The sequence below is a fragment of the Oxyura jamaicensis genome, chromosome 24 (genome assembly GCF_011077185.1).
Source record: "Oxyura jamaicensis isolate SHBP4307 breed ruddy duck chromosome 24, BPBGC_Ojam_1.0, whole genome shotgun sequence".
In the NCBI taxonomy this organism is placed as follows: domain Eukaryota; kingdom Metazoa; phylum Chordata; class Aves; order Anseriformes; family Anatidae; genus Oxyura; species Oxyura jamaicensis.
This window is the reverse complement of record NC_048916.1, coordinates 4491063-4517143: the sequence shown is the minus strand read 5'-3', so window position 1 is coordinate 4517143 and position 26081 is coordinate 4491063. Positions and strand designations below refer to the sequence as shown.

General features: G+C 50.8%; 1 protein-coding gene across 2 annotated transcripts in view; it reads left to right on the top strand.

Moving 5' to 3' along the window:
• GRIK4 (glutamate ionotropic receptor kainate type subunit 4) overlaps positions 1-26081 on the top strand; it is a 167896-nt gene that overhangs the window by 38450 nt on the left and 103365 nt on the right. For both annotated transcript variants that reach the window (XM_035346077.1, XM_035346078.1), the window contains exon 2: positions 21217-21348. In XM_035346077.1, coding sequence (XP_035201968.1) covers positions 21267-21348 — 82 coding nt within the window. In that variant the 5' untranslated portion in view covers positions 21217-21266. The remainder of the gene's footprint in view (positions 1-21216; positions 21349-26081) is intronic.

The following is a 26081-nucleotide window of genomic DNA, read 5'->3' as shown; positions in this document are numbered from 1 at the left end:
GAAATACAAGCTTTCTGATCCAGAGGGTTTTGTTTCAAAGCATAATTTTAAATCAATCAATAAACTTTTATGTCTTAATCCTTTTTTCCTTCCCCTTTTGGTTAGGTAGCTGAAACAAAGTGAATGGAGATGTGAGGGAGGCAGGAAGGGGGAAGAAAAGCGAAGAGATGATGTGAAAGGCCAGTGAAGTGGTGGGTTCTTGAACCTGAAGCTGTCGTCTCCTTGTGTTGGTTGAAGTGATCTGTTGTTAGAGAGAAGGCTGATAGAAGGTAACCCGTTAGAGTCCAGCAAGGCGTTTTTCCTCCTCTGCTCCTTGAGAGATGGCTGTCTCCACAATCCTCGTAGCACTTTTTTTTTTTTTTTTTTTTTTTAATTACTGTGATAAATTGCTCTGAAGTCTCTGGCATGGCTGGAGGCTGAAGCTTTTGATTAATCTGCAAGGCAGCCGATGCACTGAGTGCATCCATGATCAGCTGTCCCCTGCTGGTGTACCAGTACCACGGCTGCTGGCTTAACTGGGATGCTGTGGCCCAAGACTTCTGGAGCACTCATGTGCGTGCTTCCTCGTGCATGTCCTCACTCTGCACCTTTGCCTTCCAAAACACTTTGAAAGCTGCCAGCCTCCATGATTTTGGTGTATGAGCGGGCGTGTAATTTTACCAGAAAGCTGCAGTTCCTCGAGTCCTGCATTTTTCATGCAACATCTGCGTTTCTTTTCTAAGTGAGAATAAGTTCAGCTCTTTTTATTCTTTTTATGAAAAAAGAATAAACCAAAACGGTGGTGGTTGCCTCTTCCCGTGGCCTGATGGGCTTCCTGAGGACCACGGAAGGTGATGAGCATCTGCGTGTTTGTGTCACTCCGTAAAAAGCGCTGGGAAATGACTGCTTAGCAAGATCTGGCCCTTGTGCTGTAATGTTGTTGTTGTTGTAGGTGGAAGCGTGTGGTTGTGGCTGGTTCTGTAACTCACTTCGGGAAAGGAAGGAGATCACGCAAGCTATAACACGTCTATAATTAAGTACAATGAACGGCTATAAAACAACAAACACTTTTAAGTGCCATTCTTGGCCATATCTGAATTATTTTTCTCCTTTGGCAAAATCATTAAAGGAGAGGGGAAAAAAAAAGCATGTGTGTATCAATCCACTCTGCATGTTTGAAAGGTTTTTTTTATTGTTATTATTTTTTGATGAATGAAAATTGAAATGTGAGTTTGGGCAGAAAGTCCCAGTAGGGAGGGCTGAGTTCCTCCAGGCTGTAGGCAGCCTCTTATTAATAACACCTGGCACTGCTATTCCCACCGGACTGGTGATAAAGAACCCCAATTCTGACTTTTTTCTCAGAAGGGAAAGGGGGGGAAGAAGCAACCCATAATAATTATGACTTGGCAAGTCCAGTATTTATTGACTTTCTGAATGCTGATGAATGAAAATGTGCTTTATTAATTAAAACACATAAAATGCCAGTTTTCTTCAGAACTTTTTTATTTTTATTTTATTTTCCAGTGTTCTGGCACTTAACCCTACTTTTCTCTCAGTTGGGTTTGTATGAAACTTGCTCTGTCTCCGTGTGCTTTGCCTGAAATGATAGTAGGCTCAAATTAAGCCTCCTGAGCTTCTTGATTTTCTTGGCACTGTCTCCCCGCCTTAGGAGCAGTATCCTGTGGCTGTGTCCATGATCTTAACCTGCTGTGGCTTGGCTTTATCTTAAACGGCTTCCTTGTTTGGGTGTAATTAATCTTCTTATAGTAGCAGAGCCCGAATGATAGAGCTATGGATTTCAGCAGTCCACTTGGGAAGATGTGAAATTCAGAGCGACGGTACCAAGAACATTCTGGGCAAACCATGTCATCGTGCAGGATTGTGTAACAGAACAATTTTATCCTCCTTCTGTAATTTCCAAACCAGCTGTGGGAGGAGGCAGGATTTACTGCCGCTCTTCTCTGGCAGGCAGGGTTGTTCCCGTGACCTTCTGCTCCAGCAGACGTTCGAACCTGGACATAAATCTGGGGCTACTGCTTCTCCCAGGCATCTCGGTGATCTCACTGCTGCCTTCTGCTCGCTGTTGCATATCCATCTGTCTGCCCGCCTCTGCTCTTGTGTTCACTACCAAGTTTTTTGGGTCATGGGGCTGTGTCCTTGCTTATCTGGTTTGGGTTGTGGCTAGCAGGGAGCTGGAAACATGCACGAGAGGGAGAATTACGCTTTCATAGCTCTGGTGACATACTGGGTGTGTAACCTCGTTGGCCTGAGCGAAATTTGGTGCTTTGGAGAACATCAGGGAGGGATAACTGCCTGGAGCTGGGTTAGACTGGAAAAGTGGGATGGTGCAGGAAGCTCTAGGGAGGTGCCAAAGCTTGGATACCACCTGTATCCTTGAAATTAATGATTATTTCCTACAAGAGAAACGCTTTTAGAAGAGGGAGAGATAAGGTCCTGTATTGCCCGGCTGCTCATGGTCAGAAATTTCCCAGCTCTCCTTCGTAGGCTTTGGCACAGTTGGTGCTAACCTTCTATGCTGTACGAGTATCTGTGTTGTGTTGGCCCAGCTACCAGAGCTCAAAAGCCCATGAGGATTACAAGTTAGTGATGGCTTTGCTCAACGACCTTGATGAGATGAGGTGGGACGATCCAATGACTGCATGGGCAATTGAAGTGTGCAGGAATGGTCAGGCAGGAGCCATAAGCGACTACTCATGGAGCTATTTGTGCATGGAAGTTTCCATACCTTGACGCAGTTGAGCAAGTGACTCCGAACTGTCACAATCCATAAGCACAAGTCCTCATTTTCAACCTCTTTAGCAGCCTGCAAGAGCTGCTTCCAGAGCAATAACTCAGGCAGTAAGGAGTCCCTTGGTTCAGCTCGGTAATGGCTTGTAATGACTCCGAGGGAGCGATTTCCACCTCCATAATCCTCCCAGCCATACCCACCTTCTGCAGTGGCATGTGTGAGGAATCACACCTGTGTCCCTCATGGGAAAGCTGAGCATGGTGGTGTTGGTGGGAAGCACAGGTGCAAATTAGAGTTTTGTTTTTTTTTATGGGAGATGGAGTCGGGTTTGGTGGGTGGGGAACAGCTCTGGGGTGAGAGGAGGCAAAGGGCTCTGATAGAGCAGGTATGGGAGCAAACCTGAATGTCATTTTAGAAACCTTGAACCAAGAAATTCAGTCCAAGAGACTATTAAGACCAGGAGGAAGGCTCAAATCAATGGGCTTTGAATGAATTCCCATAAAAAGGAATAATCTGGTTTTGACTTTGTAGGTACACTGCAGGAGAACGTAATCCATTGTCCCCAGAGGAGCTGTTTCAGCCCTACTCTCATCAAGACATGCAAGGATTTTAAAACCTTCCAGGTTTTAGTGGAGCTGGAAAAGAAAAAAGGTGAGGGAAGGTGGAAATTAAACCACAAATGTTCACAATAAAATGGTAAGAGAGATGGAGGTGGATGGAGAAGAAGAGAGCATCTGAATTTAGTCTCCAGAGACCAATAACTTTCTAGGGCATTTCTGACTGCTTTCAAGTCTTCTGCCTGTGTGCTGCAAAGGCTGAAGTCAATCAGCTGTTGGGGTTTTGGCGTATATTGGTGTCAAACATTGTGATTCCCACCCAGCTAAATGCTCAGGTGCCCCTCACCTTCCCATATGAGAGTCATCTGAGCCCAAAAGCCAGGCATCGAAGTGAGCTCCGTGGTGGCGAGCACATGCCTGGATGTTTTGCTGGAGCGGGGCCAGAGTGCCTGGCATCTTGTCGAATCCAACTTCTCCAGGCATATGTTCTGCAAACGGAGAGGGTTCCCACCTCAAAGCCGAGCTGTGCCTGTGTATATATGGAAAACTTTTTTTTTTTTTTTAGTGATATTTAATTTTTCTGGGGTGTTTCTAGTCTCTAACTCTCAAACCTCTTTAGATAGGGAGGTGTGACCTTGTCAGCACGAGCATATGTTGCTCTGCACTCTGAGAATGAGCTGAAGGCATCTTATCTCTACATAGCTGGTAAGGAGTCATCACAATCCACCTTTGAAGCAGTGTCGGGACTTCCCAGCAAGCGTATGGCGCAACAGAAAAGGTGTTTCTGAAGCTCATTTGGCTAGATCCATGCAGTCCCTAGGCACGAAGACCTAGTAGGGAATATTTCCCATTTTGTATAGGGGAAACAGTGGGAAGAAGAGGCAGGGAGTTATTTAAGGATAGGGAACAGGGCAGTTGCAGAGCTAAAAGTGGATTTCTGGAGTCCCAATTCAGTAGACCAAACCACCACGCTGTGCGTGTTATCTTTTACAGGCTCCCTAGCAGGCACCAACGTGTACCCACCCACACAGTCTTAATCTCAGTTGCTGTGTCAGACATTGCTGATGGGTGAACCCTGAAAGCTGTGAGGCAATTTTGGAGGCATTGCCAAAATTTCCCTGGCTGTTAGTCTAAGAACGTCTGCCCCTTGGGTCTACCAAACCGAGCTAGGAACCCTTGGAGAAGCATCTGTTATTTCTAGCAGCTCATTTCCTGGGAAGTGGATTCCCCCACAGACTACTGAGCTGTGATTTTGTCCCTTCCAGTCTCGTACAGAGCCTAAAATGGGAAAGAAACCATGAAACTTGTGCCTCTCCCCACCCTTGAGCATGCAAAAATTGGAGCCCTGTTTCGGTGGGTGGAACGGAGCGTGCGGCTGAGACCAGGTCCTCTCTGTATTTCCTCAAACCTGCTTTGTTGGCAGGTGCATCGGGTGCTGCCAAACACAAATCTTGTCTGAATGCTCTGAAAACGCTGTCATTATTCCTAGACCTGCCGGACTCCTGCTGAGTGCAGACATTAGGAGATCAAAACCTGAAAGAAGTTTGCCAGCTCCATCTCGTGAAATCTTGTCCGTAGTGTTTTGTTTGGCTCGTTTCAGCGGGAAGAAGAAAACTGGAATGTTTCAGTGCTCGGTGATCGCAGGTCGATGTCCTGGCAACCGCAGGCTCCCTTTGTGGTTCTGGACAAACAGTTTTGTCTCTTTGTGTCTTCTACAAAGCAAGGATGGATGCTGGTACCAAGGGGTGGGAGGAGAAGCAGTGCGCCAAGCAGGCTGAGCAGGGATCCCGGTGTTTGCTTCCTTCTGACTCTTGCTAGTGGCGACACCAGGTTTATTTGGACGTGGATGTTCAGAGAGGGCTGCTTAGGCTCCTTCCTAAACCCCAGCAAATCTACCCACCAAGAGCTGCCGCCCAGCTTTGATACTCTATTTGCACATGACAGAAATGAATTGTAGACACAGCGGATGGCTAAACAGATTAGTTACCACATCGTTAATTACCTTCATCGCAGCGCTGTCCTGGATGAGGCTCTGAGGCAGAGCGGTGACCTGATGGTACTGGAGCCGTGTCGCGTGTCCTGAGCCGTCAGCGGGAGAGTTATGAGAATCGCTCGAGCTGGTAAATTGCTGGCAGCTGCTTTTGTTTGGTGGGAGGGAGAGAGGCTCTACAGAAGGAATTTGCCTCGCGTAATCCATTTGGATTGGGTTTGCAGTCATCTTCTGCTGTTATTGCTTTTGGAGTGGCTTTCGTATGCCCTGTCCCACTGCAGAGGGGAATAGGAACGGCCAAGCTGCCTGCACGGCAGGAGGAGAAGCTCTGTGAAATTCAGTGGAGGTGGCAGTGTTGTTAAAACATGTTACCTTTGCATTTTACTAGATGTTAGTCTTCTCTGCGGGCTCTGGCTGGAAACTTAAGGTATGCAATGTTAAGGGCAGCATCTTCTGGTGAGCACGGTGGGGGCTGCCCTCTGTTCTGGGTTTCCCTTCTGACTTTGCTGCGTGGCCGTGGGCTTGTCTTGGTTTGGATGACAGAAGCTCAGTGTCTGGGGTGAGGATTTCATTTGGAGTCTCAGGTGAAATAACTGACAGAAGTCAGTGAGGCAGAAGGGCTGAGTGTGGGTTTACCGGGGTTCAGGGGAGGGAAACGTGTTCCAAACACAGCTGGAAAAATGCTGCTCCAGCCTTCCAGCCCCCGGGTTGTTCCTGGCTGGACATGATGATGATGTGAGTCTTGCAGAACGTTCTTCATCATGAGACCTCAAATCCCTTCACTGAAGAGGTCTGCAATGTTATTCTCACTACATACGGTGGTAAAAGTAACGCATTAAGAGAACAGTTTATCCAAGCAGCAGAAGTGGGGATAAAGCCTGGTTTCCTGGAAGCTGGAGTCTTGCTTTGCCTCAGAGGAGCCATTGCATTTTCCAGCTCTTGAACTTTCCTGGTACTTTGATTTTGAAGTCAAGCCCTGCTGTTGTGGGAGGTCAGCAAGCTTATACCTCTCGTTCGTGAGTGCTTCCTGGCCCGTTAGCTTCAATGAGACCCCATAAAGTGTTCCTAACCCCATCTCCCAGCATCTGCTCTCTGCTTACAATGACAGAATCAAACATGAGTTTATAAACAGTATCACCCTTCTGCTGAGCAGCTGCTGTGAGTACCGCGTGCCAGTGCTTTTACTCTCATAGATTGCTCGCAAAGCACAGGCAGAGGTGTCATAAATTTGCCAGGCTTTTTCTGGGATATGAGAGCTGCTGCAGCTCTCTGAACAGCCCTGGGGAAAAGCAAGCCTCGTTGCCTGATTTGGGACTGCTCTCCCCAGGATCACGTCCCCGAGCATCGTCTGGTCCTGCGCTTTGCAGGGAAGGGACTGCAAGCACAGAGACTTCCCTTTGCTTATCAGCCAGCTGGGACGTAATCCTCAGATTAGTGTGGTCAAAGCAGGTTTAAGGGCTGGGTGATATCAGTGAGCCAGCCCAGCGCACGGGCTGCTCCTGGAACAGGTCTGTACTCCTGTCTCCCTCTGCTAGTTCGTGTCCCTCTGCTGTTCTCTGCTCCCTGCCCTCTGGCTCTCAGCTATTAACAGCCAAAGTCTGTTTATGGCAGCCTCTTTATTTTGTTTGTTTTCCAGCTCCTTTCCTTCAGCGCATAACCTTCATAGACCCCGAAAAGCCATTCCACACCATCCCAGACGTCTGCCAAGCGTGTGCCTGGCTCTCTGGCTGCAGCTAACACCGTGCCACCCTCGCTCAAGCCCCTGTGTTAGCTGTGGGCGTTTTCCTCGTCCCCCAGGCTGGGTCCGAATCTCTCAGTCCTCTCCTGTTGAGAATATCGGGGCTGGCTGCGGGATTTGGGTTTGATTTGAGCCTCAGCTTCCCTTCTTTGTATAGCAACACTGCTTCTCCTACGGCACTGCCAGGGTGGGCGTGCTGGGCCCTGAGAAAGCCAGGTACCCAAGCTCTTCAGCTTGGTTCCTTGGGTTGCAGCGAGAGGTTTTGGTGCACGTAAGGACATCCCCAGCACATTTGCAGTTCCTTGGGGGCATCCTGGGCTGGTCCCAGTGTGGCCACAGCAGCTCCTGCAGTTTTTCTCTTAACCTGGGTCGTGTCGTGGTTTGTCCAACGCCTGCTGATGGACACTTGAAGGGGGATAGCAGCTCCATGGGGACGCTTCTTGTTCATTAGGGAGTTTATCAGTTGAAAAAGTCACTGGGGTGGAAGGACCTATTTCTGTCTGTCACAAATCCCTGCGGTTTGTGAGCTAAAGGTCAGTGTGGCAACTTCCCCTGTACAGATAAACCATGAAACCTTCCCTTCTCTGCTGCGAGCCACCCCTTGCTGGACCACTCTTGGGTATTTCCTCCTGCAGGAGGAAGCAGTGGGTCAGGGAGGTGCCGGTGCTCGGGTTTCTTGCTAACTTGGAGGCTTTCCTCGCATCCCAGCCATGCGCAGATGTTGCTTCTGCTGACCAGGAGCTGATTAAATGCAACACATCGAAGTCAGAGAGAGCTGGAGATTGCCCCTGCAGCTGCGATAGGCTGACAACGTGCTGCACAGCCCCAAACGCTAGTCAGGCTAAAATCAAATTAAAGTTTCCCAGCATGATATTTTAGGAGGGGGAAAAAAAAAAAAAGGAGGAAAAAAAATGTAAAAAGAGATGGGAAAAGAAATACCCAAAACAAAAAAGCCCCCCACGGAGTTCATCTGGTGGATGGAGTTACATTAAGTGAATGGAAATTAAAGGCTTTTCATCGAGATCTTCAGCATAATTTGATGGAAGACTTTAATTATTTCAAAGTGTCTAAGAAAAGGAGCTTGGAAGGATTGGGTGGGGGCTCATAAAAAAATCTCTCTTCGCAAGCATTTTGAGCTGTTCTCGGGCTGAAAGGCTGCTGTCAGCTCAGGAAAGAGGGATTGGAAAATCCTGTGCCCCCCGTTCTCCCCAGGGACCAATTCCTGCCTGAGTGGCAGTCGCTCTCACAAGAGGAGGCCAGGGAGGAGGCGGGCGAAGGAAGAGCAGAGCCTGCAGTGCTGCCAAGCAGCTCTGTCAGCCTCCTCGAGGCACGCAGGACGAGGAGGGCTCCTGGCCGTTAAGGCGAGGGCGGCAGGCTGCGGGGGGCTTGGATCTCTCCTGGAGTTTCAGGCAGCAGAGCCAGAAAGCGCATCTCCTCGCTGGCACCCCGGGGAGATGGTCCATTGAAGTCGTAATGCTCAAGTTGTCACCCATCCAATTCTCCCTTGGACAGCCCAGGAATTAATGGGTCTTTGTCTAGTCTCCAGGTTGACATAAATTCAAGTAGCTGGAGACCAGCCATCCTTACCCTGGGACTTGGATGCTCTCCTCCTGTCTCCAGCCTGCTGCGTTTGAGGCAGAAATGGGGCTCTTCAAGCCCTGAATGTTCGGCGTTTCCACCTCCTCATCCCTTTTTGGAGCCGTCCTCTTCTTCCTCCACCCACACCTCCCAGCAGGGTGGCCCGATGGCATCGCAGGAAGGTGAAGGAGGGAGGGAAATGGGATCAAGGAGTGGTTTTGGCTGAGCAGAGCAGCCCCAGCCAAAATGCCCTGCAGGGCAGAGATTGCAGGTTGCTGCCCAGAGCTGCTCTTGCTGTGATGGATCTGTACTGTGCTCCTGGGCTCTGGTGGAGGACGGCGGTCAGAAATGGCAGCGTTACAACAAAACCAGGAGTGGCGCCTAATTTGCTGCAGCCCCGGGGTTGCAGAGCAACAGGTCTTTCCCATTAGACCCCGGGATGCCTTCCCTTGCCATGTCGGTTCTTGCCGTCCCTTCTGATGGTGTGAGTAGCCCTGGTGTCCGTGTGCCTGCGGGGACTTTGTGGGGCTGCATGTGCCCACCAGAGACCGGCTGGGACCCTGCTGGGGCAGCCGAGGTGCAGGGGTGATCCAGGGATAAACACAGCCAAGGAAGTTGGGGAAAATGGAGCCGTACATAGGTGAGATGGGGAGGACAGAGAGATCTGCTCCTGGGGGCTGTGTTACATAGGGGTGGAGGGCAGGTGCTGGTTTCTCCTCCCCTGACAATGGGCAGGAAGGTGGCCAGGCACACGACCAAGTGGCAGAGGCAGGCGAAGCTGATGAGCTGCCCCTGTCTGAGCGCCTGCAGGGTGACGTGGCTGAGGCCGTTCAGGGCCCAGAGTTAATCCAGCACTTCATTAACAAGAAACTATGTGCTGTTAATGTTGTTTTTCTTCTTTAGAGTGTCAAATGCTTTCCGTGCCCATCTTTCTTCTCTGCATCTCTGTGCTAACACCGCTCCTGCAGGAGCAGGAATTTGTGCCGTGTGTGCGGCCAGGCTCCTGCGGGGTGTCCCTGCAGGTCGGGGCCGTGCTCTTACCCAGCGCTCTGTCATCCTGACACCTCCCGAGCCACCTTCCTCCCACGCCGCGTCTCCTGTGCCGATGCATGCCCGTGTCGCTTGGGGAGAGCGAAATGAGCCCACAGGTCGAATCCGCGGCTGAAATCCAGGTGTGAAATTGCCCTCCTCATCTCAGCAGAGGAGCCGCATCGGTAGAGCGGCTGTTTGAGCGCAGGAGTGCTGGCTGCAGGCGGCTTCCTACACAGCATGCCTCCGGGTCGGGCGTGCTGTTTGTGTGGCAGGAGGTGACCGAGGCGATGGCCGCTCATTTTGCCTTTAATTTAAGGGTCTGTTTGCACACCGCGGGCTGCCCTTGTGCTGATGACACCGGCGGCTGCATGCTGGGGTCACCGTCTTGGCGCGCTCTTTGCGGGTTTGTGGCTTAAACGTTGGTGTTTGGGGGGGTGCCACAGCCGAAATGCCCCCCCCCCCCCCCAGTGTCTGTGCTGTAACTTCTGGTGAAGTTGGATGAACGGTGGAGGCAGGGATAAGGACCTGGGGTCGGACACGTGGCTGATGTCGTTTACCACCAAAATGTCCCTCTGTGTGCTTGTCCCTCCCCACCAGCAGTGTCCAAGCTACTTCTGGGAAACGGCATTAACAGCTTTGATTCCTGGGGTGGGAGAGGGACAGAGGCTGCTGTGCTGGCACCTGGCAGCCAAACCAGCTGGGCTGATGGCAGCGGGGCAGCCGAGGTGGTGGGAAGCCTGCTGGGCTCCAAACTGGCTCAAAATGAGCTGGGCTGAATCATAACTGCTCAAAATTTCCTGTGCTTGGAGCAAATCTGAGCTGAAGCGGGTCCCAGAGGGCGTGGGGAGAAAACCCGAGCAGTTCCTGGGAGCTGAGGCAGCCTCACTCATGGTGTGTGCCTCGTGGCGGAGCTCAGCGAGCGCTAATTGATGATTTCTCCTATATTTGGGGCATGCATAATGTTTTTCCCTTGTGGATGCCTTGGTGCCTAGTGGGAGTCGAGCTGAACTCGCAGTTCTTTCTCCTCTGCTGGAGTATTATTTCATGAGGCTCTTGGTCTGATAGAGGCTGGTAGTCTGGGGAGCCTGCATCTGCTTGAAAATTGGTTGAAAACTGGTCATCAGTTGATTGAGAATGGGCACATCAGTGGGTGTGGAAAGCACGACTGTGTAAGCCACATGTGCCCTGGTGCTTGGACAAAACCAGCAAACTGTGCCTCAGAAAGAGCAAATCGAGGCTGTCAGCTGTCCGAGTCCCCTTGGCTCATCTGGCCAGACAGTCCGCGAACTGAGGCTTCGGGATAACAGCTGCATCGGGATATGGGGCCGCGGTTTGGATGGATGATAGGTCAAGATGCAAACATTAAAGTTGGGCTAAGGCTGGCTAATGAGGACAGCTTATGCTTATGGCTGGAAGAGAATGATGTGATCGGGGTTTTCGGAGCGCTCAGTGTGGGCATAACTTAGTCCTTTTGTACTTTCCTCATTTAGCCGGAATTGATGTTAAGCCAGTGATGAGAATGGCTGAAAAGCCAGCCCTGGACAGGGTTGCTCCTTGCTCGGTTTGGAAATTGGATGTCGCTGATGAGGATGAGTGCTCTGGGAGCAGTTCTGAGACCACTGCGAAGCCAGGAGCGCAGGCAGCCTGATTAGAGCTAACTCGGAGCCGTGGCAAGCAGAGGTGTTCAGAAGGGATTTATTCTGTGGGCATATTTATTTGTCACACCGAGGCGTCGTGCCCCTGCAGACCTGTGTATTATGCTTTGTTGATGAAGCTGAGTGATCTTTGCTTGCTCCCCGTTGAACCCCAGGACACAACCCACAAGCGTGGTGTCGTTCTTCTGCCTAAACCACACTGCAGAGAGGAAGGAAAGAACTGAGGAGAGGCCCTTTAAGGCCCTGAGGTTTATCCCATACCTAACTCTGCACAGTGAAGGTAAAATGCAGATTCTGTTTGAAGCAATGGTGAAATTCTTTGCTGGGTCTGCAGTTTTACTCTGGGCTTTCAGAAGGTCAGAATTCATGGCAACTTGAAGATCCTGCTGGCTTCCGGATGCAGCGGAGTTTAAGAGCTGAGATCTCTTGCAGGGGTGGCTCAGTCTGGGCAATTTCTCTGAGTGAGAGGGCTGATGGCATTTGGCTTGCAGGTGAGGTGATAAATAACTTACACAAAACCGCGGGTGAAGTCCAGAGCTGCACACAATTTGTATGTGTTACGGCCATAAGTGAGGGCAAGTGGCCAGAGATTAGAGAAACAAAGGAGAAGCCAGGTGGAGCAGTTATCTTCAGGCGTGTCAGCCTGGAGTGGTGCTTTGTTCAAAAGCACTTCTGGTATCATCAGGCAAGCTGCTCCGCGCCCAAATTCCCCGGAACGCAGAAGACTCCACGAGAACAAGCACATTAAAGGGCACGAGACAGAGAGAAGAGGATGGTGAGAAACTGAGAGGTGCCAGAGCCAAGCCTGGGGAGAAGTCACGTCTCTTGCTGCGTTTTCTGTGCTGTCACTAGGCAAAAATACCTCTCTGGTCTTTTGCTCAGCTATGTTATCAGCAGGCCTAAGCAGAAATTTCCCGTTGTTGGCAAACATCACCTCTCCTCTGTGTGCTCGCTGTTCCCAGCAGCAGGGTGCTGCTCCAGGAAGGAGAAGCTGTATTCCCAGTGAGCTCTTCTTAGAAATCTCCGTTGGAGAGCCTCATCCCTCAGGGTCCTGACCTATACACGTCCCAGTGAGAGAGGTTAATGATTTTTTTTTGGCAGAAACATCGTGTATTTGCACTTTGTCCAAGCAGCATTCCTCACGTGCCCCGGGATCCCCTTGCTCTCCCCTCTCTCCAGCTGCTGCTCCCCGTGGGATCTGCTCGTCCTTGCAACAAGAAGGGGAAAATGCCAGAGCTGCCCGTTCCCCTCTGTCCCTCTGGGACCTGCGTGTTTCATCCTAGCAACACAGTAGTGCTGCACCTCTAATTGGATGCTCTTTGGTGTTAAACTGTTAATCAAACACACAGGTTTCTGGTTCGAAGCCTTTTTTTTTTTTTGTATTGCTTATGTTACAAGCAGGATTAAAAGCTTCTCATGCAAATTAATTCATTTTAAATGCAACATCAGTTACCAGCTTGGACTATGGTTCTGCTTTCTTGTGCAATGCTATTTATTCCTTGCTACAAACCATTACTGCCCCAACTCTTCTGCATCTGGCTGTCGTGTGCAGCCTTACTGTTGCATGGATGTCCATCTGCTGGCTCCTGCGATGGTTTTCCATGGGTACCTTTGGTGGTGCAGGTTTTCTTGCTCTGGTGTGCAGATATTTCCTCAATGCCCCTCCTCTGCCTGTCACCACCCCTGTGTTTTCTTGTGCACGTTCTTACCTTCGCATCTATTCTCTTTCCTATCTCCTTTCAAATATTTGGAAGACAGCTTGCTGTCTTCCAAATGCACACCCCAAAATCGCTGCCCCATGACAATACACAAACCAACCAAGCCTTCCAAGCATCTCCAGCCAGTCCCAAACGCCCCCCTCCCAACCTCAAAGAGCAGGATTTTGGAGCTGGAATGTATCAAAATGTTCTTTGGGCGATAGATGGCAGATTAATCTATTTGTTTCACTTACAGTTTTGGCAGCTGTAAAAAAAAGCAAAACCGGCTTTTTTTTGGCCATAAACCACTTCTTGCAGGTTGATTTGGTAGAGGCTCCTTTGTTTTCCTTTCTTTCCCCCCTTGAATCTGCCAGGGATTTAAGTGAAATAAATAGATTAATCTTCTTTCTGTAGCCCAGAGATCAGGTTGATGCATTTAAGAGCTTTTTCTCCCCCCAGACTCCCGAGCTGTTCACGGATCCGATTCATATTTTAGAACTTCCTTCATGTGTAAAGAGACTCGGCGGCGGCAGTAATTCTTCACTACCAGCAAACACGGGGTGGTGCTTGGTGGGTTTCTTCTCTTCGGAGAGAGCTGAAGGTTCTCCATCAAAGCTTTTTTGATAAAAGGAATTTTTTCGGGTAAATATCCATCTTTGAGGCTGGGGAAACACTGAAGATCTTCAAAGGAAAAGTCGGTATTTTTCACGAACGGGTGTCTTCAGGAAGGTTCAATTGCTGCGAGCCAAACGGCTGAAAGCAGCTTCCCAAAAGCGTATGTATTTATCAAAAAAAAAAGAGCTGTGGAAAAAAAATAGCGTGGCAGAACTGGAAAAATCGCCTGTTTCGGGGAGGATGGAGAAATGATTTTCTGAGCAGCTGTTTTCTGCAGCAAGAGGGCATCGCGGGGAGAAGGCCTCGTGGAAGGGGTCTCGGCCAGAGTTCATTCTGAATGCTGGCACAGGGTGATGCTGGGCTCCTGGAAGCTGTTTTTTTTCTTTCCAACACGTGCAGTCACATCATGGCTTAGTGGGAAATAGCCAAACAAGTCTGAAGAACTGGAGGTTTCATGCTGTCCAGGCACCTGGGTCTTAGGCTGCTTCAGGGCTAGGTACACGACCACTAAAACTGTGTCCTCTCCCAGCGAGATTCTCGTGGCAGCATCAGGTTTGTTGTGCACGGGGACAAAACAGTAATTTCAAACCTCTGCTCTCATTTGCCTGCTTTTCAAGCGAAACAGCGGTTGGTCTTAAGGCTTTTTGTTTTGTCTGGTTAAGCTTTTTATGAAGCTAAGGCTCTGGCTGTTTTAATTTCTTCGGGGTCCCCCAGGTCTCTTTGTAAGAAGAGGGCTGTTGAGCAGCCGAGATGCTGCTGGCCCTGGAGCTTCCCCGTGCCACCACGGCTGGTGGTAGGTGCCCCATCCTAAAACCCTCGATGGTTGGGGGCTGGATGTGGAGCAAACCAGCTGCTCCCTCGGCTCCAGAGGTGCTTTAATGGAAGCAGTGACCTGCAGGCTGCTTCTGCTGAATAAGTGGGGGATAATGGTCGGTAGGAGAGCCCCGGCCTCTTTATACGGGAGGAACAGCTGGTGCGAGGAGGTATGCTGAGGTTTTTGTGTGTGCCAGGTGTGGGAGGCAAACAGAGCTTTTCCTGCTGCTTTTTTAGGCAGTTTAGTCTCAGACACGGCCAGAAACTTTATCCAAGGTTAACAGCCCTCATCTTTGTGATGATCATTACCGGTGTGCTTAAAATGGCCAAAAAAAAAATGAGGTGATGTCAAGAAATGCAGCTCCGTAAATCCCAGGAGCAGCTATGGTGGGGACGGCTCCGGCCTGTGCCTGATGGCAGCTTGCTGTCCTCCGCTGGAAGCAAGTCTGCCGCTCTCCTCCCACCTCCAGACGCTCCCCTTCCCCCAGCCCTGTCGTGATTTCTCCTGCAAGATAACAGCTCCAAGCCAATTAAGAGTGTCTGAAGTGGGTAGAGCAGACGTCGCTGTGTGAGACCACGGGGCTTTTAACTGCTATTGTTTGCTAATAAAAATAAATTGTGGGCACCAGGGAGGAAGAAAATCCCACATGATCTGAGCTTTCTCTTTCCCCCCCTTTTTTTTTTTTTAATATAAACTCTCGAGATGTGAATTGTTAGAGCCAGGGAGGTTTTTGGCAGCTGATCTCTGCTGGTGGTGCTGGGGTGCTTTGGCTCCTGATCCTGCAGCCCCTTGCTGTCCCCATCCCCTTGGCTCAGCTGCTCCGATAAAATCATCGCTTGCAGGCTGGATGCTCGCGGTGCTGTACGAGCCCATCGTGTCTGCTCTTCTTTTTTTAATGCTGTAGTGTTTGGAGGCTTTGTGCTCTGCACGGTGAAGCAGGGCAGTGAGACGGGGGCGCAGCACGCGGGCAGGTTCCCCCGTGTGCCTCAGCCACCGCCTGTCCCCGCAGCATCTCCTTGGAGAGAATCGGCTTAAACCAGTCCCTGGACTAACATAAGCTGCCCCAACAAATGAGTTTTAATGCTATCAACTCGCTGCCTGTAACGGGACTTCTGTAAGCTTTACTGGTTGGGCAGGGGGGGCGTTCACACTCCTAATTCGCTTGGCTATGCCAATAAAGTGTTCTGATACTGACCAGCCCTGCTGGGCCTGGGAGGTCGCGTGAGGAGGCTGCGGAGGAGCAGGTCACTGAAGGAAGCCGCCCTGTGCCTCACCCTGGGGCTCGAGCCCCTGAAGTCTCCTTGTGTTCACAGGCCTGGGGCTGAAAACGCTGCGGAAAATTTGATTTGAAGACAGCTGAGCCTCTACGCAGCTTGTATGAGGAATCAGGGTGGGGACGTATTGTTTTTATCCCTAAGCAATGATAGCAGAGGTTGATTGGGCTTTGCTAATGCTGGGGAGGATTGAGAAAGGTGAGGCAAGAACTCAGGATTGGGGGGAGAGAAAGCTAAAGAGAATAATCTACGGGAATGGGAAATGTCAGGAACGTGTTCTTCCTCTTCGCTGCCTCCAGAACTCTCTGCTCCTTGAAGTTTCTTGCTGCTTTTTCTGGAAGTCACGAAGGGGGAAGGAGGAAAAAAAAAAAAAAAAAAGATAAAAGAAAACAGCGTGGAAAATTGAAAAAAAATCCATTTCAAGTATCAGCTAAGCAGGAGTTGATCTCCAATATCACCTCCCCTTGAATATCACCTACTGCTAGCTGAACGGCCCTTCTGTGCCACCGCTGGGGTGGGACCAGAGGTCCTCCCGCACCCCGGCGAGCTCACCCAGCACGAATATCGCAAGGACAGCGCTAGAAGGGGGACGGCATGGTGGCTGAACGTCAAACGGCCTCCTCGGTGGAGCTGCTGGAGGCAGGAAGGAGACAGAGCTTTTATAGGAACGTAGAAATTGCCAGACTGGAACCGAGCTGCGCCTCGTATTTTTAAGCCTCCCTTTTCAGAGCTGGCCGCTTCAAGAAGCGGGGCGAGGAGGCTTGCCCCAGGGGCGATTCTTCCAACCCTTGAACGCAGGGAGTCAGCCTGTGCCTTGCAGCGTGAAGGGTTTACACGCCATCCAAAAGCTTATTTTCTCTCTCACTTCCCCCCCCCCCCCTTTTTTTTTTTAACTTTACTATTGTAACAGCAGCTATTCATTCTCTTTATAAATGCCTGATCCTTCTCTCAATCTCACTGAGGTTTTGACTGCAACAATACCTAGTGGTAATGATTTACCCATGCTAATTATGCATTTTGCAGAGGAAAACATATTGTTCGTAGCTTTAAATGGAGTGATTTTTCAGTTTAATTGAACTTACATCTCTGTATCCCTGGGGCAGGCTCGCAATTCAGTGCCTCCCCTCCTCCTGAGCCACGCAGGCGCTTTCTCAAGCCCAGCACCAGTCACCTGTTGAAATGTTTTTCAGGCTCTTTCCCTCTTGTCAGTTCCATTTAAATCTGAGCCTCTCTGCAGATGAAGCTTTGCAAAAGGAAATAGCTCTTTGCCTGTTGGAAGAATGGGAGAGGCTGCGCTAAGTTGTTTGTTGATATTTCCTGACAGTTTTTCCGAATTCCTCGCTGTTCTGCAGCTGTTAAATTTGTTGTCTCAGCTGCGAGGATTACTCTAGCTTTGCTCGAGCTGCGTTTTCTCACCATTCATCAAGCTTCTGGTGTGGCACGGAAAGATCCATCAACACCAGAGCCACCTCCCGAGCAGCGTTTGGGTGGAAGGCGGCCTCCCCTGCCTGCCTGGCTGGGATCGAACTCGCTGCCAATCTTTAAAGGGTGTTTGTGGTTTCTCAGCGAGCCTCAGGCCACGGCGTAAGGGTTTTGCTCTAGAAGTAAAAAGGAGGTTGCAGCAGGAAGAAGGATTCATTGGGGTTTCTGGAAGCCTGGGCACGCGGAGCAAGGCTTTTGTGGGGCAGGTGCATCCTTGGAGGTGCTGAGCAGAAATAGCAACGCACCTGCATTTCCTGAGGGTCCTTGGCAGGTCGGGCAGGGGGAGCAAGAGGGAGAGACGAGCGGCGGCTGCCTTTCAGGGGTGTCTTCGCTACTGGAGTGGCAGCTGCAGGAGAGATTTATCCTGTGATTTGCCATTTTGTTCTCCCTTTTGGGTCTTGTTGTGCCAATGAAGAAATTTCCTGCAGAAATCTCGATGTATCAGGGGGACGTAGCACTAGTTCTGGAGAAGAACACCATCTTGCATGGTCGTTAAAAATGTACAAGGATTTTCAAAAGCAAGTTGCTTCCTCTGAGAAGCAAATTGTTCATAATTCTGCCTAGTATTTAGAGACTTTTATCTCCAGAGAGAGCTCCAAACCGTTCGGTGTAGTCTTGATTTATTTATTTTTTTCCCTCCTGAATTTTCAGAGCTAAACTTGAAAAGGGGCTTAACAGGGGAAAGAAAAAATTGCGTGCTTGTACTGTGCAGGGCGAAGCCAGCGGCCAGTCTGTGATCCACCACCAGCCTTCCAGCAATGCAGGCACCACCTGGAGTTGACCTTATGATTTTTTTTTTCCACTCATCCCACTCATCTGGGGGGATTCAGATGCTTTGGGGGGGATATAGCAGATTCAGATCGCTTTATAAGCAGCTGTCCTTCAACCAGGCTCGCTTGCTGTCTTAGCAAGTTGCTGGTACAGCGAAGAGGAGCCACGAACGCAGGAGCTGTAACCGCACAGGCTGAATACAGCCTTCCTTTAGTAGAGGAAGTTCATCTGAAGCATTTCCAGCAAGCTGTGGAGAGGGTGAGGCGGGATAAGTCATCTTCACAGGAACAACAATTAGTGCGGCGAATTGCTAAACATCCCTGCTCTGTTCTGCTCAGCCTTGACTTCCGAGGCTTCCTGCTTTGTGCTGTGTGAAAGCAGAGTGTCATCTCTGTCCCTGCCCGTGCAGAATTTGGGTCTGCATGGGGCAGATGCCCCGGGCATACCTCTGGTGCGTTGCTGAAGCTGGGGAGAAAATGTTTTAAGGCTTGTGATGGGGCGATGAGACAGACGCACCTCGCAGCCGCAAGGAAGCCAAAGCTCTTGAGAGTGTGACCAGCCCAGCAAGGCAGGAGTGACTTGACAAAGGGGTTTGAACCATGTTTACGGGGCTTTCATGGCAGAATTTAGAGAGGAGGGAGCAGGAGGAACTTGGAGCACTGGGGAGATGAAGAGAGCCAGAACTGAAACGTCTCTTTGTTCCTTTGAGAATAGAAACCCTGAAAAATCCGCTCTCTCCCCTCCCTCTCATCCTACGTCTTGTGTTCCTCTGTTCCCACTGCTCGGCGGCTCAGGTGTGCTGTGGTGAAGTGTCCCCGTGCTGCACTCGGGGTTTTGCAAGCCCCTCCATCCGCCAGATGGCCTCGGGGTACGGCTGGTAGGAGCCCGTACGGTTCTGCTGTCTGGTGAACCCCAAGGTGTATTTCTGCTGCTGACAGCTGTTCCTTGGGTTCGTGCTCAAAAAGCAAAGCGCTGGGAAGCTGCTCTTAGCGGTGGGTAATGTGTTAGGTGAGCGCAGCGTCCCTCTGTGCTCCACGTTCGAGGTAATTACAGCCCCGCCGCTCACGGAGCAGAGCACAGCGGGCGCCCCGGATTTGTTGTTTGGCTTTGCTATTAACTCCGGGCTGGGGATGCAAAGGCAGCTGCTTGCCCGGGGATCGTGTGCTTCGCCTCTTCACCAAACCCGGCTGCAAACAGGAGAGGCGGCCTTGAGCTCTGTCCCTCGGAGCTGCAAGTCCTGGGTCTTCTGCCTGGATCCTCGTGCAGGTGGAGGTCATCCTCGTGCAGGTCGCCTTCGGCTGGACCCTGTGTTGTTTTTTTCCTCTGTCTTTCCTTGCTGTAGCCCCGAGGTACAACGAGGCTGCTGCCTTTTCCTTCACCGTGGCCACCTTTTGGATGCAAAATGTTTGCTGCAGGTGGGATCGTTGCATTTACCCACACAAAGTTAACTCTGAAGACTTGCATGCAGCCCCGTGGGAGCGCACCCGTGGCGAAGGAGAACGGGGGGAGTGCAGCCCCAGGCTGTCATCTCTCTCTGTCCTATTGCAGGAAGGAGCTCAGCACGGTGATGGGGAGATTTGTTTTAGGCCTACCTATTTTTGCATCTCTGAGAGAGGTCTGGGAGGGGACGCGTGTGGCATCGGTGCCCGTTCTGCAGCCCGGGCTGCAGCGCCTGTGTGGTAAATTTGACTCGATCCTGCTGTTTTTCTCAGTCTCTTAAAAACTTTTGAAATAACTGCTTCAAAGTGCTCAAATGATATGTTGCTCCACAATCCATCTGTGCTGCCGCCAGTGCTTCTGAGGAGCCAATTTACCATGTGCTTAACCTTTTAGGGCTTTTCCCCCAAAGGCATTACTATAACTCCCACTGAAAAAATAAGAGAAAATTGCCGTTGCCCTTCGCAGAGGTGGCTGATGATTTTTAGGTGGTTTCTGGCAGCTTCTGCTGCATCAAAATGTGCTGAGCAGGCACCTCCTGAAAGCAGGACGCTGGAGATGTCCAGCTGGCACCTGAGCGTGGGGTCCCTTGATTTTCTCCGAGCTGAGAGCACTGGGACTCAGCTTCCCGGTAGCAATGTGATGCAGGAGACCGAGCCCCAGGACCTATAAGTGGTTCCCTGCTCAGCCCCATCATTGTCTTCATCCCTTTGGCCACCTCTCAGTATTTCTTCTGCATCCCTTCCCTGCCTGTAAAAAGGGATTTGGCCCTCTGGGGAGCGCTGAGGCGAGATGGCAGGGGTCTAAACGCAACCTAAAAGTAGCTGCGTTGGAAAAACTGTGAGGAAAAAGCTACAACTTTCTCGAACAAAACTCCCGGTAACTTCAAAGGCAGATTAAAGACTTTGCCTGTGTCAGGGCTTCAGCATTTGGCCCAGGAATTAGACAAATGGAATAGTGTGAGAGCGTTTGCCAGAAAACTGGAGAAGGGAGAGATAAGGTAACGTGAAATACCCAGAGTCAGCATTTAAGGACATTAGTGCATGCGGAGATAATTTTATCAACGTGAAGGACAATAATTAGGTAAAATCTCCGTGTAGCTGTTGAAAATGGTGTTTGTTAACAACCTGTTCAGCTGTGCTGGGGGAATCTGCTGTGGGACAACGTGTGCCTGCCCCTGCACCGGCGATAGCTCTGTGGGTTCTTCACGTGTTCCTCATCGTTTTGTCGGTGTTTGGACTTGGAAGGTGTTGGGAATGGGGCTGCCTGGTGGGAGGAGGAAGAAAGGGACCTGGTCTTAGGCTCGTCCTGAATCCCAATCCTCTTGGGCATGAAGGGGAGGGAAGGAGACGGGGGCTGCCATCGCTTGCTGGGGCTGCAGCAGTGTCAGGAACTGCTTTCTGGTTTGGTTCCCAAAGTGACTCAGTCCCTGACTCCCATCCCTCGCTGCGTGTTTTGCTCTGAAAATGCTTGGTCCTACCCCAAAAGCAGAAGTCAGTGTAATATTTTAAGTAGCAGGCTGCTTTAAATTTAAAAGGAAAAAAAAATGAGAAATTAAATAGATGTGACTCAATATTGATTTCCACTTGTTTTTGTGGAAACTCTAAAAATGCCAAGATGAAATATTTGGACTTTTCCTTGGGTTTCTTTTCCATATTTTTGTTAGAAGCTCTTCGCCCAGTTTGACTCGAATTCCTGAATAATTCATAGTCTGTAAATAGCTTCCTCCTCCTCTGGTAAATAGACTCTTTGTCCCCCTGCCTTGGCACGCTCCGAGCAGTGTCATCGTGCTGAGTCGCCGCTTGGAGAGCCGGGGTGCTCACGGTGCCGTGTGTGCTCTCTCCGCAGAGTTATGTCATGCCCAGACCACCGAAGGGCTCCATGAGGATTTATAGAAGATGCCCCGTGTCTTGGCGCCTCTGGTGCTCCTTCTGCTGTGGCTGATGAGGATCGCTGCCAGCCCCCACTCCCTGAGGATCGGTGAGTACAAAGCGACCTTCCGCTGGCTGCTTGGACCGCTCCGCGTCGGTGTGCTTGGAGAAAGCTCTGCCCGTGGTCTTCGGGCTGCTGGTGGTTGTGGTCGTGGCTCAGATGGGGCTGGGTCGCTTGCAGAGCTCTGGCCTCGTGCCTGCCTTCTTGCAATGTGGTCCCCATCTTGTAAATGCAATGTGGTGTACGGTGAGTGTATGCATCTGCATTGATTTTTGCGGTGGTAATGCTGCCTGATGGGAATCTCTCTCTGTATAAATGTGAAGTGAAAGTCGCTCCTCGAGGAGACACTGAGGGATGAGGCTCTTTCCCCCACCCTGCATCCCCCCCTTGATGCTCTCCTGAGCTCCAAGCAGAAGGAAATGGTTTTCTGTTGCAGATTTATTTGTCCCCATGTTGATGAGCAAGGAGCGTTTGAGCCCAAACTCAAAGTGTCACGAGAACATTAATAACTGCAAAATGCTCTGTTTGTAAGAGAGTCCTCGCATTTGTTCTCCTTTGGGCTTTATTAAAAAGTGTTCAGGAAGAGGCACCGTCGTCTTCACTCCCTGCCTGTGTGGATTAGGGAAAAGAAATGCAGCCGGAAACCTTGTAATGAAACTTGCTTCACAGCATTGACACCGTGCTCTGCTGTTTGGAAAGCAAACTGCTTCCCCTGCCTGTTCTCTCTGGAGCTACTAGCTGTTTTTATTAACTATTTGTTGCAGATAAGCTAATCTATTCCCGTCCCCATTTGCAACTTCCACAGGTGACACTTGAAATAAAATTACTTCTCCCCTTTGCCAGCAGAGCATGGAGCAGCTCAGTAATACAGCGAGGGAGGGTGCGTGCTGGCAGGAGCCGGGGTGGTTTATGTCCTCAGCATCCCTGATTCATGTGGAGCACTTGTGCTGGATCGTCTCTGCTCTGCAGGCTGCATTTCACGTTGATGGGCAGATCCTCCACTTGAAGCAGCAGATGGGGATGGGGATGGACGGGTTAGGATCTGCTTGTTGTGGCTCAGTTTGTGCGTGCTAAGGGATCTCCCAAGGAATTTGATGGTGGCTGCTGTGAGGCCAAGTCCCTGCTGGTCTGTGGGGGCAGGTGAGATGAAGTTGGGGTCTCCGTCTTTGGGACGCTACCCACGAGCAGCTGCGGTGGTGGTAGGAAGTCCTCCTCCTGTCTCCAGCTGTTCCAGGTACTGGTTTTGTCTTCTGGACCTGGTAGCTGCTACTGGGAAAGGAGATCTTGATGCTCTGCTGGGGTTTTAAGTCACATCCCTAATATAAATTACTCTTGGTATCATTCGTGTGTCCAAGGTGCACGTAGCAGGGATGCAGGGTGGTGAACAGCACAAACACGGTGGTTAAATGCGAGCATCTCCCTGTTAGCATCGTGTGCCTGCAGAGGCCCAGGGCTGCAGCAAATCTCTGGTGCTTTGGTGTCCGTCCCAGAGGCTGCTCCGCTGGTGGTTCTGCACTCCCTCACACTGCGGTCACGCTCCCTTGGACCCGTCTCTCCAGTTTTAAAATCATCGTGCGTTTAGGAATTCTGTGCTTCTGACTTTTCTTGGCAAAAACAATGGAGCTGCTCCAGAAATTGTTGCTCTTAAAACTTACGGCACTGCTGCCCAGTCCAGGTTAGAGATGCTGGATTTCCTTAGCCTGCATAGGGCAAGGAAGTGCAAATTTACCTGTGGAACCCTCCTAGGAGTGAAGAACTTGCATTTGGGGGCTGCAAAGGGGGTGTAGAACTCAGGATTTCAGCAGAAGGGGTAATGTTGTTGTGGGAATGGGAAGGAACAACTCCGATCCTTCTAAAATGCATCAGAGGTCATGGCTTTTGTGCCAGATGGTGTTAAATGCTGGAGTGGCCAGAGACCCTGCAGTCAAGTCCTGGGGGTCTCCAGGTACCCACCACCTCCTGGGGGTGAGACACCAGCAGTCCTGACCTTGGGTGAGCTCATGAAGGAGAAACAGCTTCTTAAGGAGTGACTCCAGGGGTTTGGGGCCCAGTGAATTCCCTCCCCCCCACTTAAGTCTAAAGCAACTTCTCTGAAAATGGAGTCTGAAGCAGATGGGTGAAGAGCTGAGGAGGGGTTTGGGGTTTTGGTTTTGTCTCTTTGAGACACAGCTTTATTATAAAAATATATCCAGCCAAAAAGTTAATAAAAAAACAAAGTACAACATAAAAGGAGAGAAAAATATTACTGGCAGCCCTGAAATCATTCCCCAAAGCATGCTTTTGGCAAGGCAGGGGGATACGGTATCTAGCGACATAAATCCATGCACTGCATCGCGAAGGAAAACAGACCAGCACGAGGCTTTGAATATTCAAAGCAAATGCAAGCTAACATTTGGAATAATTCTGAGAGCCATCTGGTAGCAGACCGCTGAAAGGCGCAGTTTTACGATCAGTGTGTGAGGTGAGCGCAGGCAGAGCCCTGCCCTGGTTCCTCACCAGGTAGCCGGAGGGGTTATTGCTGCTGCTCCTGGCTGGAAGGAGGCAGGATGGTGCTGAGCCAGGGGCACTCGGCTTTTACACCAAGCTCTGAGCCCCTCTGCTGCTTTGCTGGGGCTTCGGGTGGGTCTTGGTCCTGACACCTCTCGGTGGAGTTTCTGGTGGTGGATTGCTTCGAGTACACGGTGAGGAAGGGCTGCGTTGCTTGGACAGGACCTGCTGCGTGTTGCGTTGCAGGGAGCTTCAGAGGCATCACCGTGAGCACAACATGGGCTGTGCGTGACCTTCCTCGCAGCCTCGGTGTGCACAGGCACAGCTTGTAGCCTCCTGCGTACTTGGGGCCGTTACTGTTCTGTTTCTCTCCTCAATACACAGGAAATACCACTGGTTTGAGCATTTTTCTTCAGGCTTAAACTCTGCGTTCCCTTCTGATCCCATCCTAGAGAAAGTCTTCTAGGCCATGTTGTGTGGGAGACTTTGGGGGGAAAAAACACGGACCTGCATGCTCCATCCACGATAGCTCCTCTTTTCAAAGAGTCTTGTTTATCAGTCAGCTCTCCTGGTCCATGTCAGTGAGGTTTTCTCTTCTCAAATATTGATTGAGATCAGGGAGTGAAGAAGCAGGCAGGACTGGGCATATTCTCAACACTTTCAAAAGCTCCAGGAGATGTGTAGGGAAGTGCCTCAAGACACATGGTGGCCCTTAAAAGAAACAGTACACATCCTATCAAAACATCCTGGGAGTGAAACCCAGTAACTGGTGCTTGCCAGGATGTGCCCTTGCAATTGCTCTCATGTTTTTCCACCCCAAAAGCACAGAAAACATCGGTTCCCTCCTGCCTGCCTCAGTGGCAGGCAAGGATGGCAGACGCAGCACGCTCTGGGCCAGCATCTCCTCCACCTTCCTGCGGCTTGTCCCATCCCGAGAAGTAATCCTGGTTTTGTTTTCTTTTCACTCACGCTCAATAATGTGTCAGGGAATTTACTTGAGTTATTTACTAAGTTATTTACTCGGTCTTATAGAGCAGGCCGTCAGGGCCCCAAAGTGGTATTCTCTTGCGAGATTCATTGGGTGCGAGGTTCATTGGGTGTACCAACAGCTCAATTCACATTCATACACCAGCCCAAGCTGTGGTTTATTCACGGCACTGCCCTAACTAGCCGTAGGCTCAGCAGCACTGACTTGCTGTCCACGGACAAGGGGGGCAAGGCAATCTGAGCCCCTGAAGTGCTCCTTTCGGTAACTGCCTCAGTCTGCCTGCCCAAATCCCTCCCAGCTTCGCAAATATCCCACAGAAGCATTAAACCCTAGCATTAGTGGTGTTTTGTGTGGTGAAACGTGGGGTTCGTCTACCCCGTACCTAATGCATCCACCATTTGATCAGCGGGGCACCCTGCACGGCTGGCCCAGGGCTCGTGGTAGGGCTTTGTCCACCAGAGAAGTCTCCAAGAATCCAATGTGGCCATGGGATGGGACCAGGAGAGCCAGCCGGGGACGTTTGTCCTTGTTTCTAGGCATGGTTCTGAAAATCTGGAGCTCCAAAAGGGCTGTGAATCTCCTACACCTGCTCTGCTGCTGGAACTCTGCTACTGGAGGTGGGAGGAGGCAGACTGGAGCCTTGCAGCCAGCTTTTTCTGCATCCCTGTGATTGCATAGCATCCCTCTCTTTCCTACCCTGTCCCAGACCCGTGTAGCATCATTGCTGTGGCTTTTTTTGTGTAATCAGCCTCCCGAGCTGCCAATGACCCTAAGCTGCTTGTTTGGGGAGCTGCACGGTGTGATTCTGACCTGCCCGTTGCGCTTTGTGCCTCAGCGTGTCTGAGCTCGAGGGCTGAGGCGAGGAAAAAGCACAGAGCATCACAAAGGTGTCAGGCAAAAGGCTTCCAGGATTGTGCAGAGGGATGGGGGGGACGTGCCCGTGCCTCTTAGGGCAGGCAGGGAGAGCTGAGGCACTGTGGCAGGTTGGCTGGTGCCAGCCCCAGCACCCCGGTGACAGCTTGAGGCTCCCCGTGCCGGGGGGCAGAGCAGCGTTTGGTGCTGTGACAAAGCACCGGCTCCCTTCCGTACGCAGCGCTGCTTTCTGGCAGATCGCAGCCCTTTGTGGATGATAGCGACGCGAGTGCAATAAACTGCTGCTCACCAATTTGCTGTTCCCCAGCAGAGAAATGGCCTTACCCTGGCTTTGAACCCAGCAGCCAGGCTGCTGCCATCAGCTGAAAGCAGGGAGACGATGGCTGAGGCTCACGTGGTGGTGCTGTGGCTGGAAAGCCTTTCTGCTGGTAAT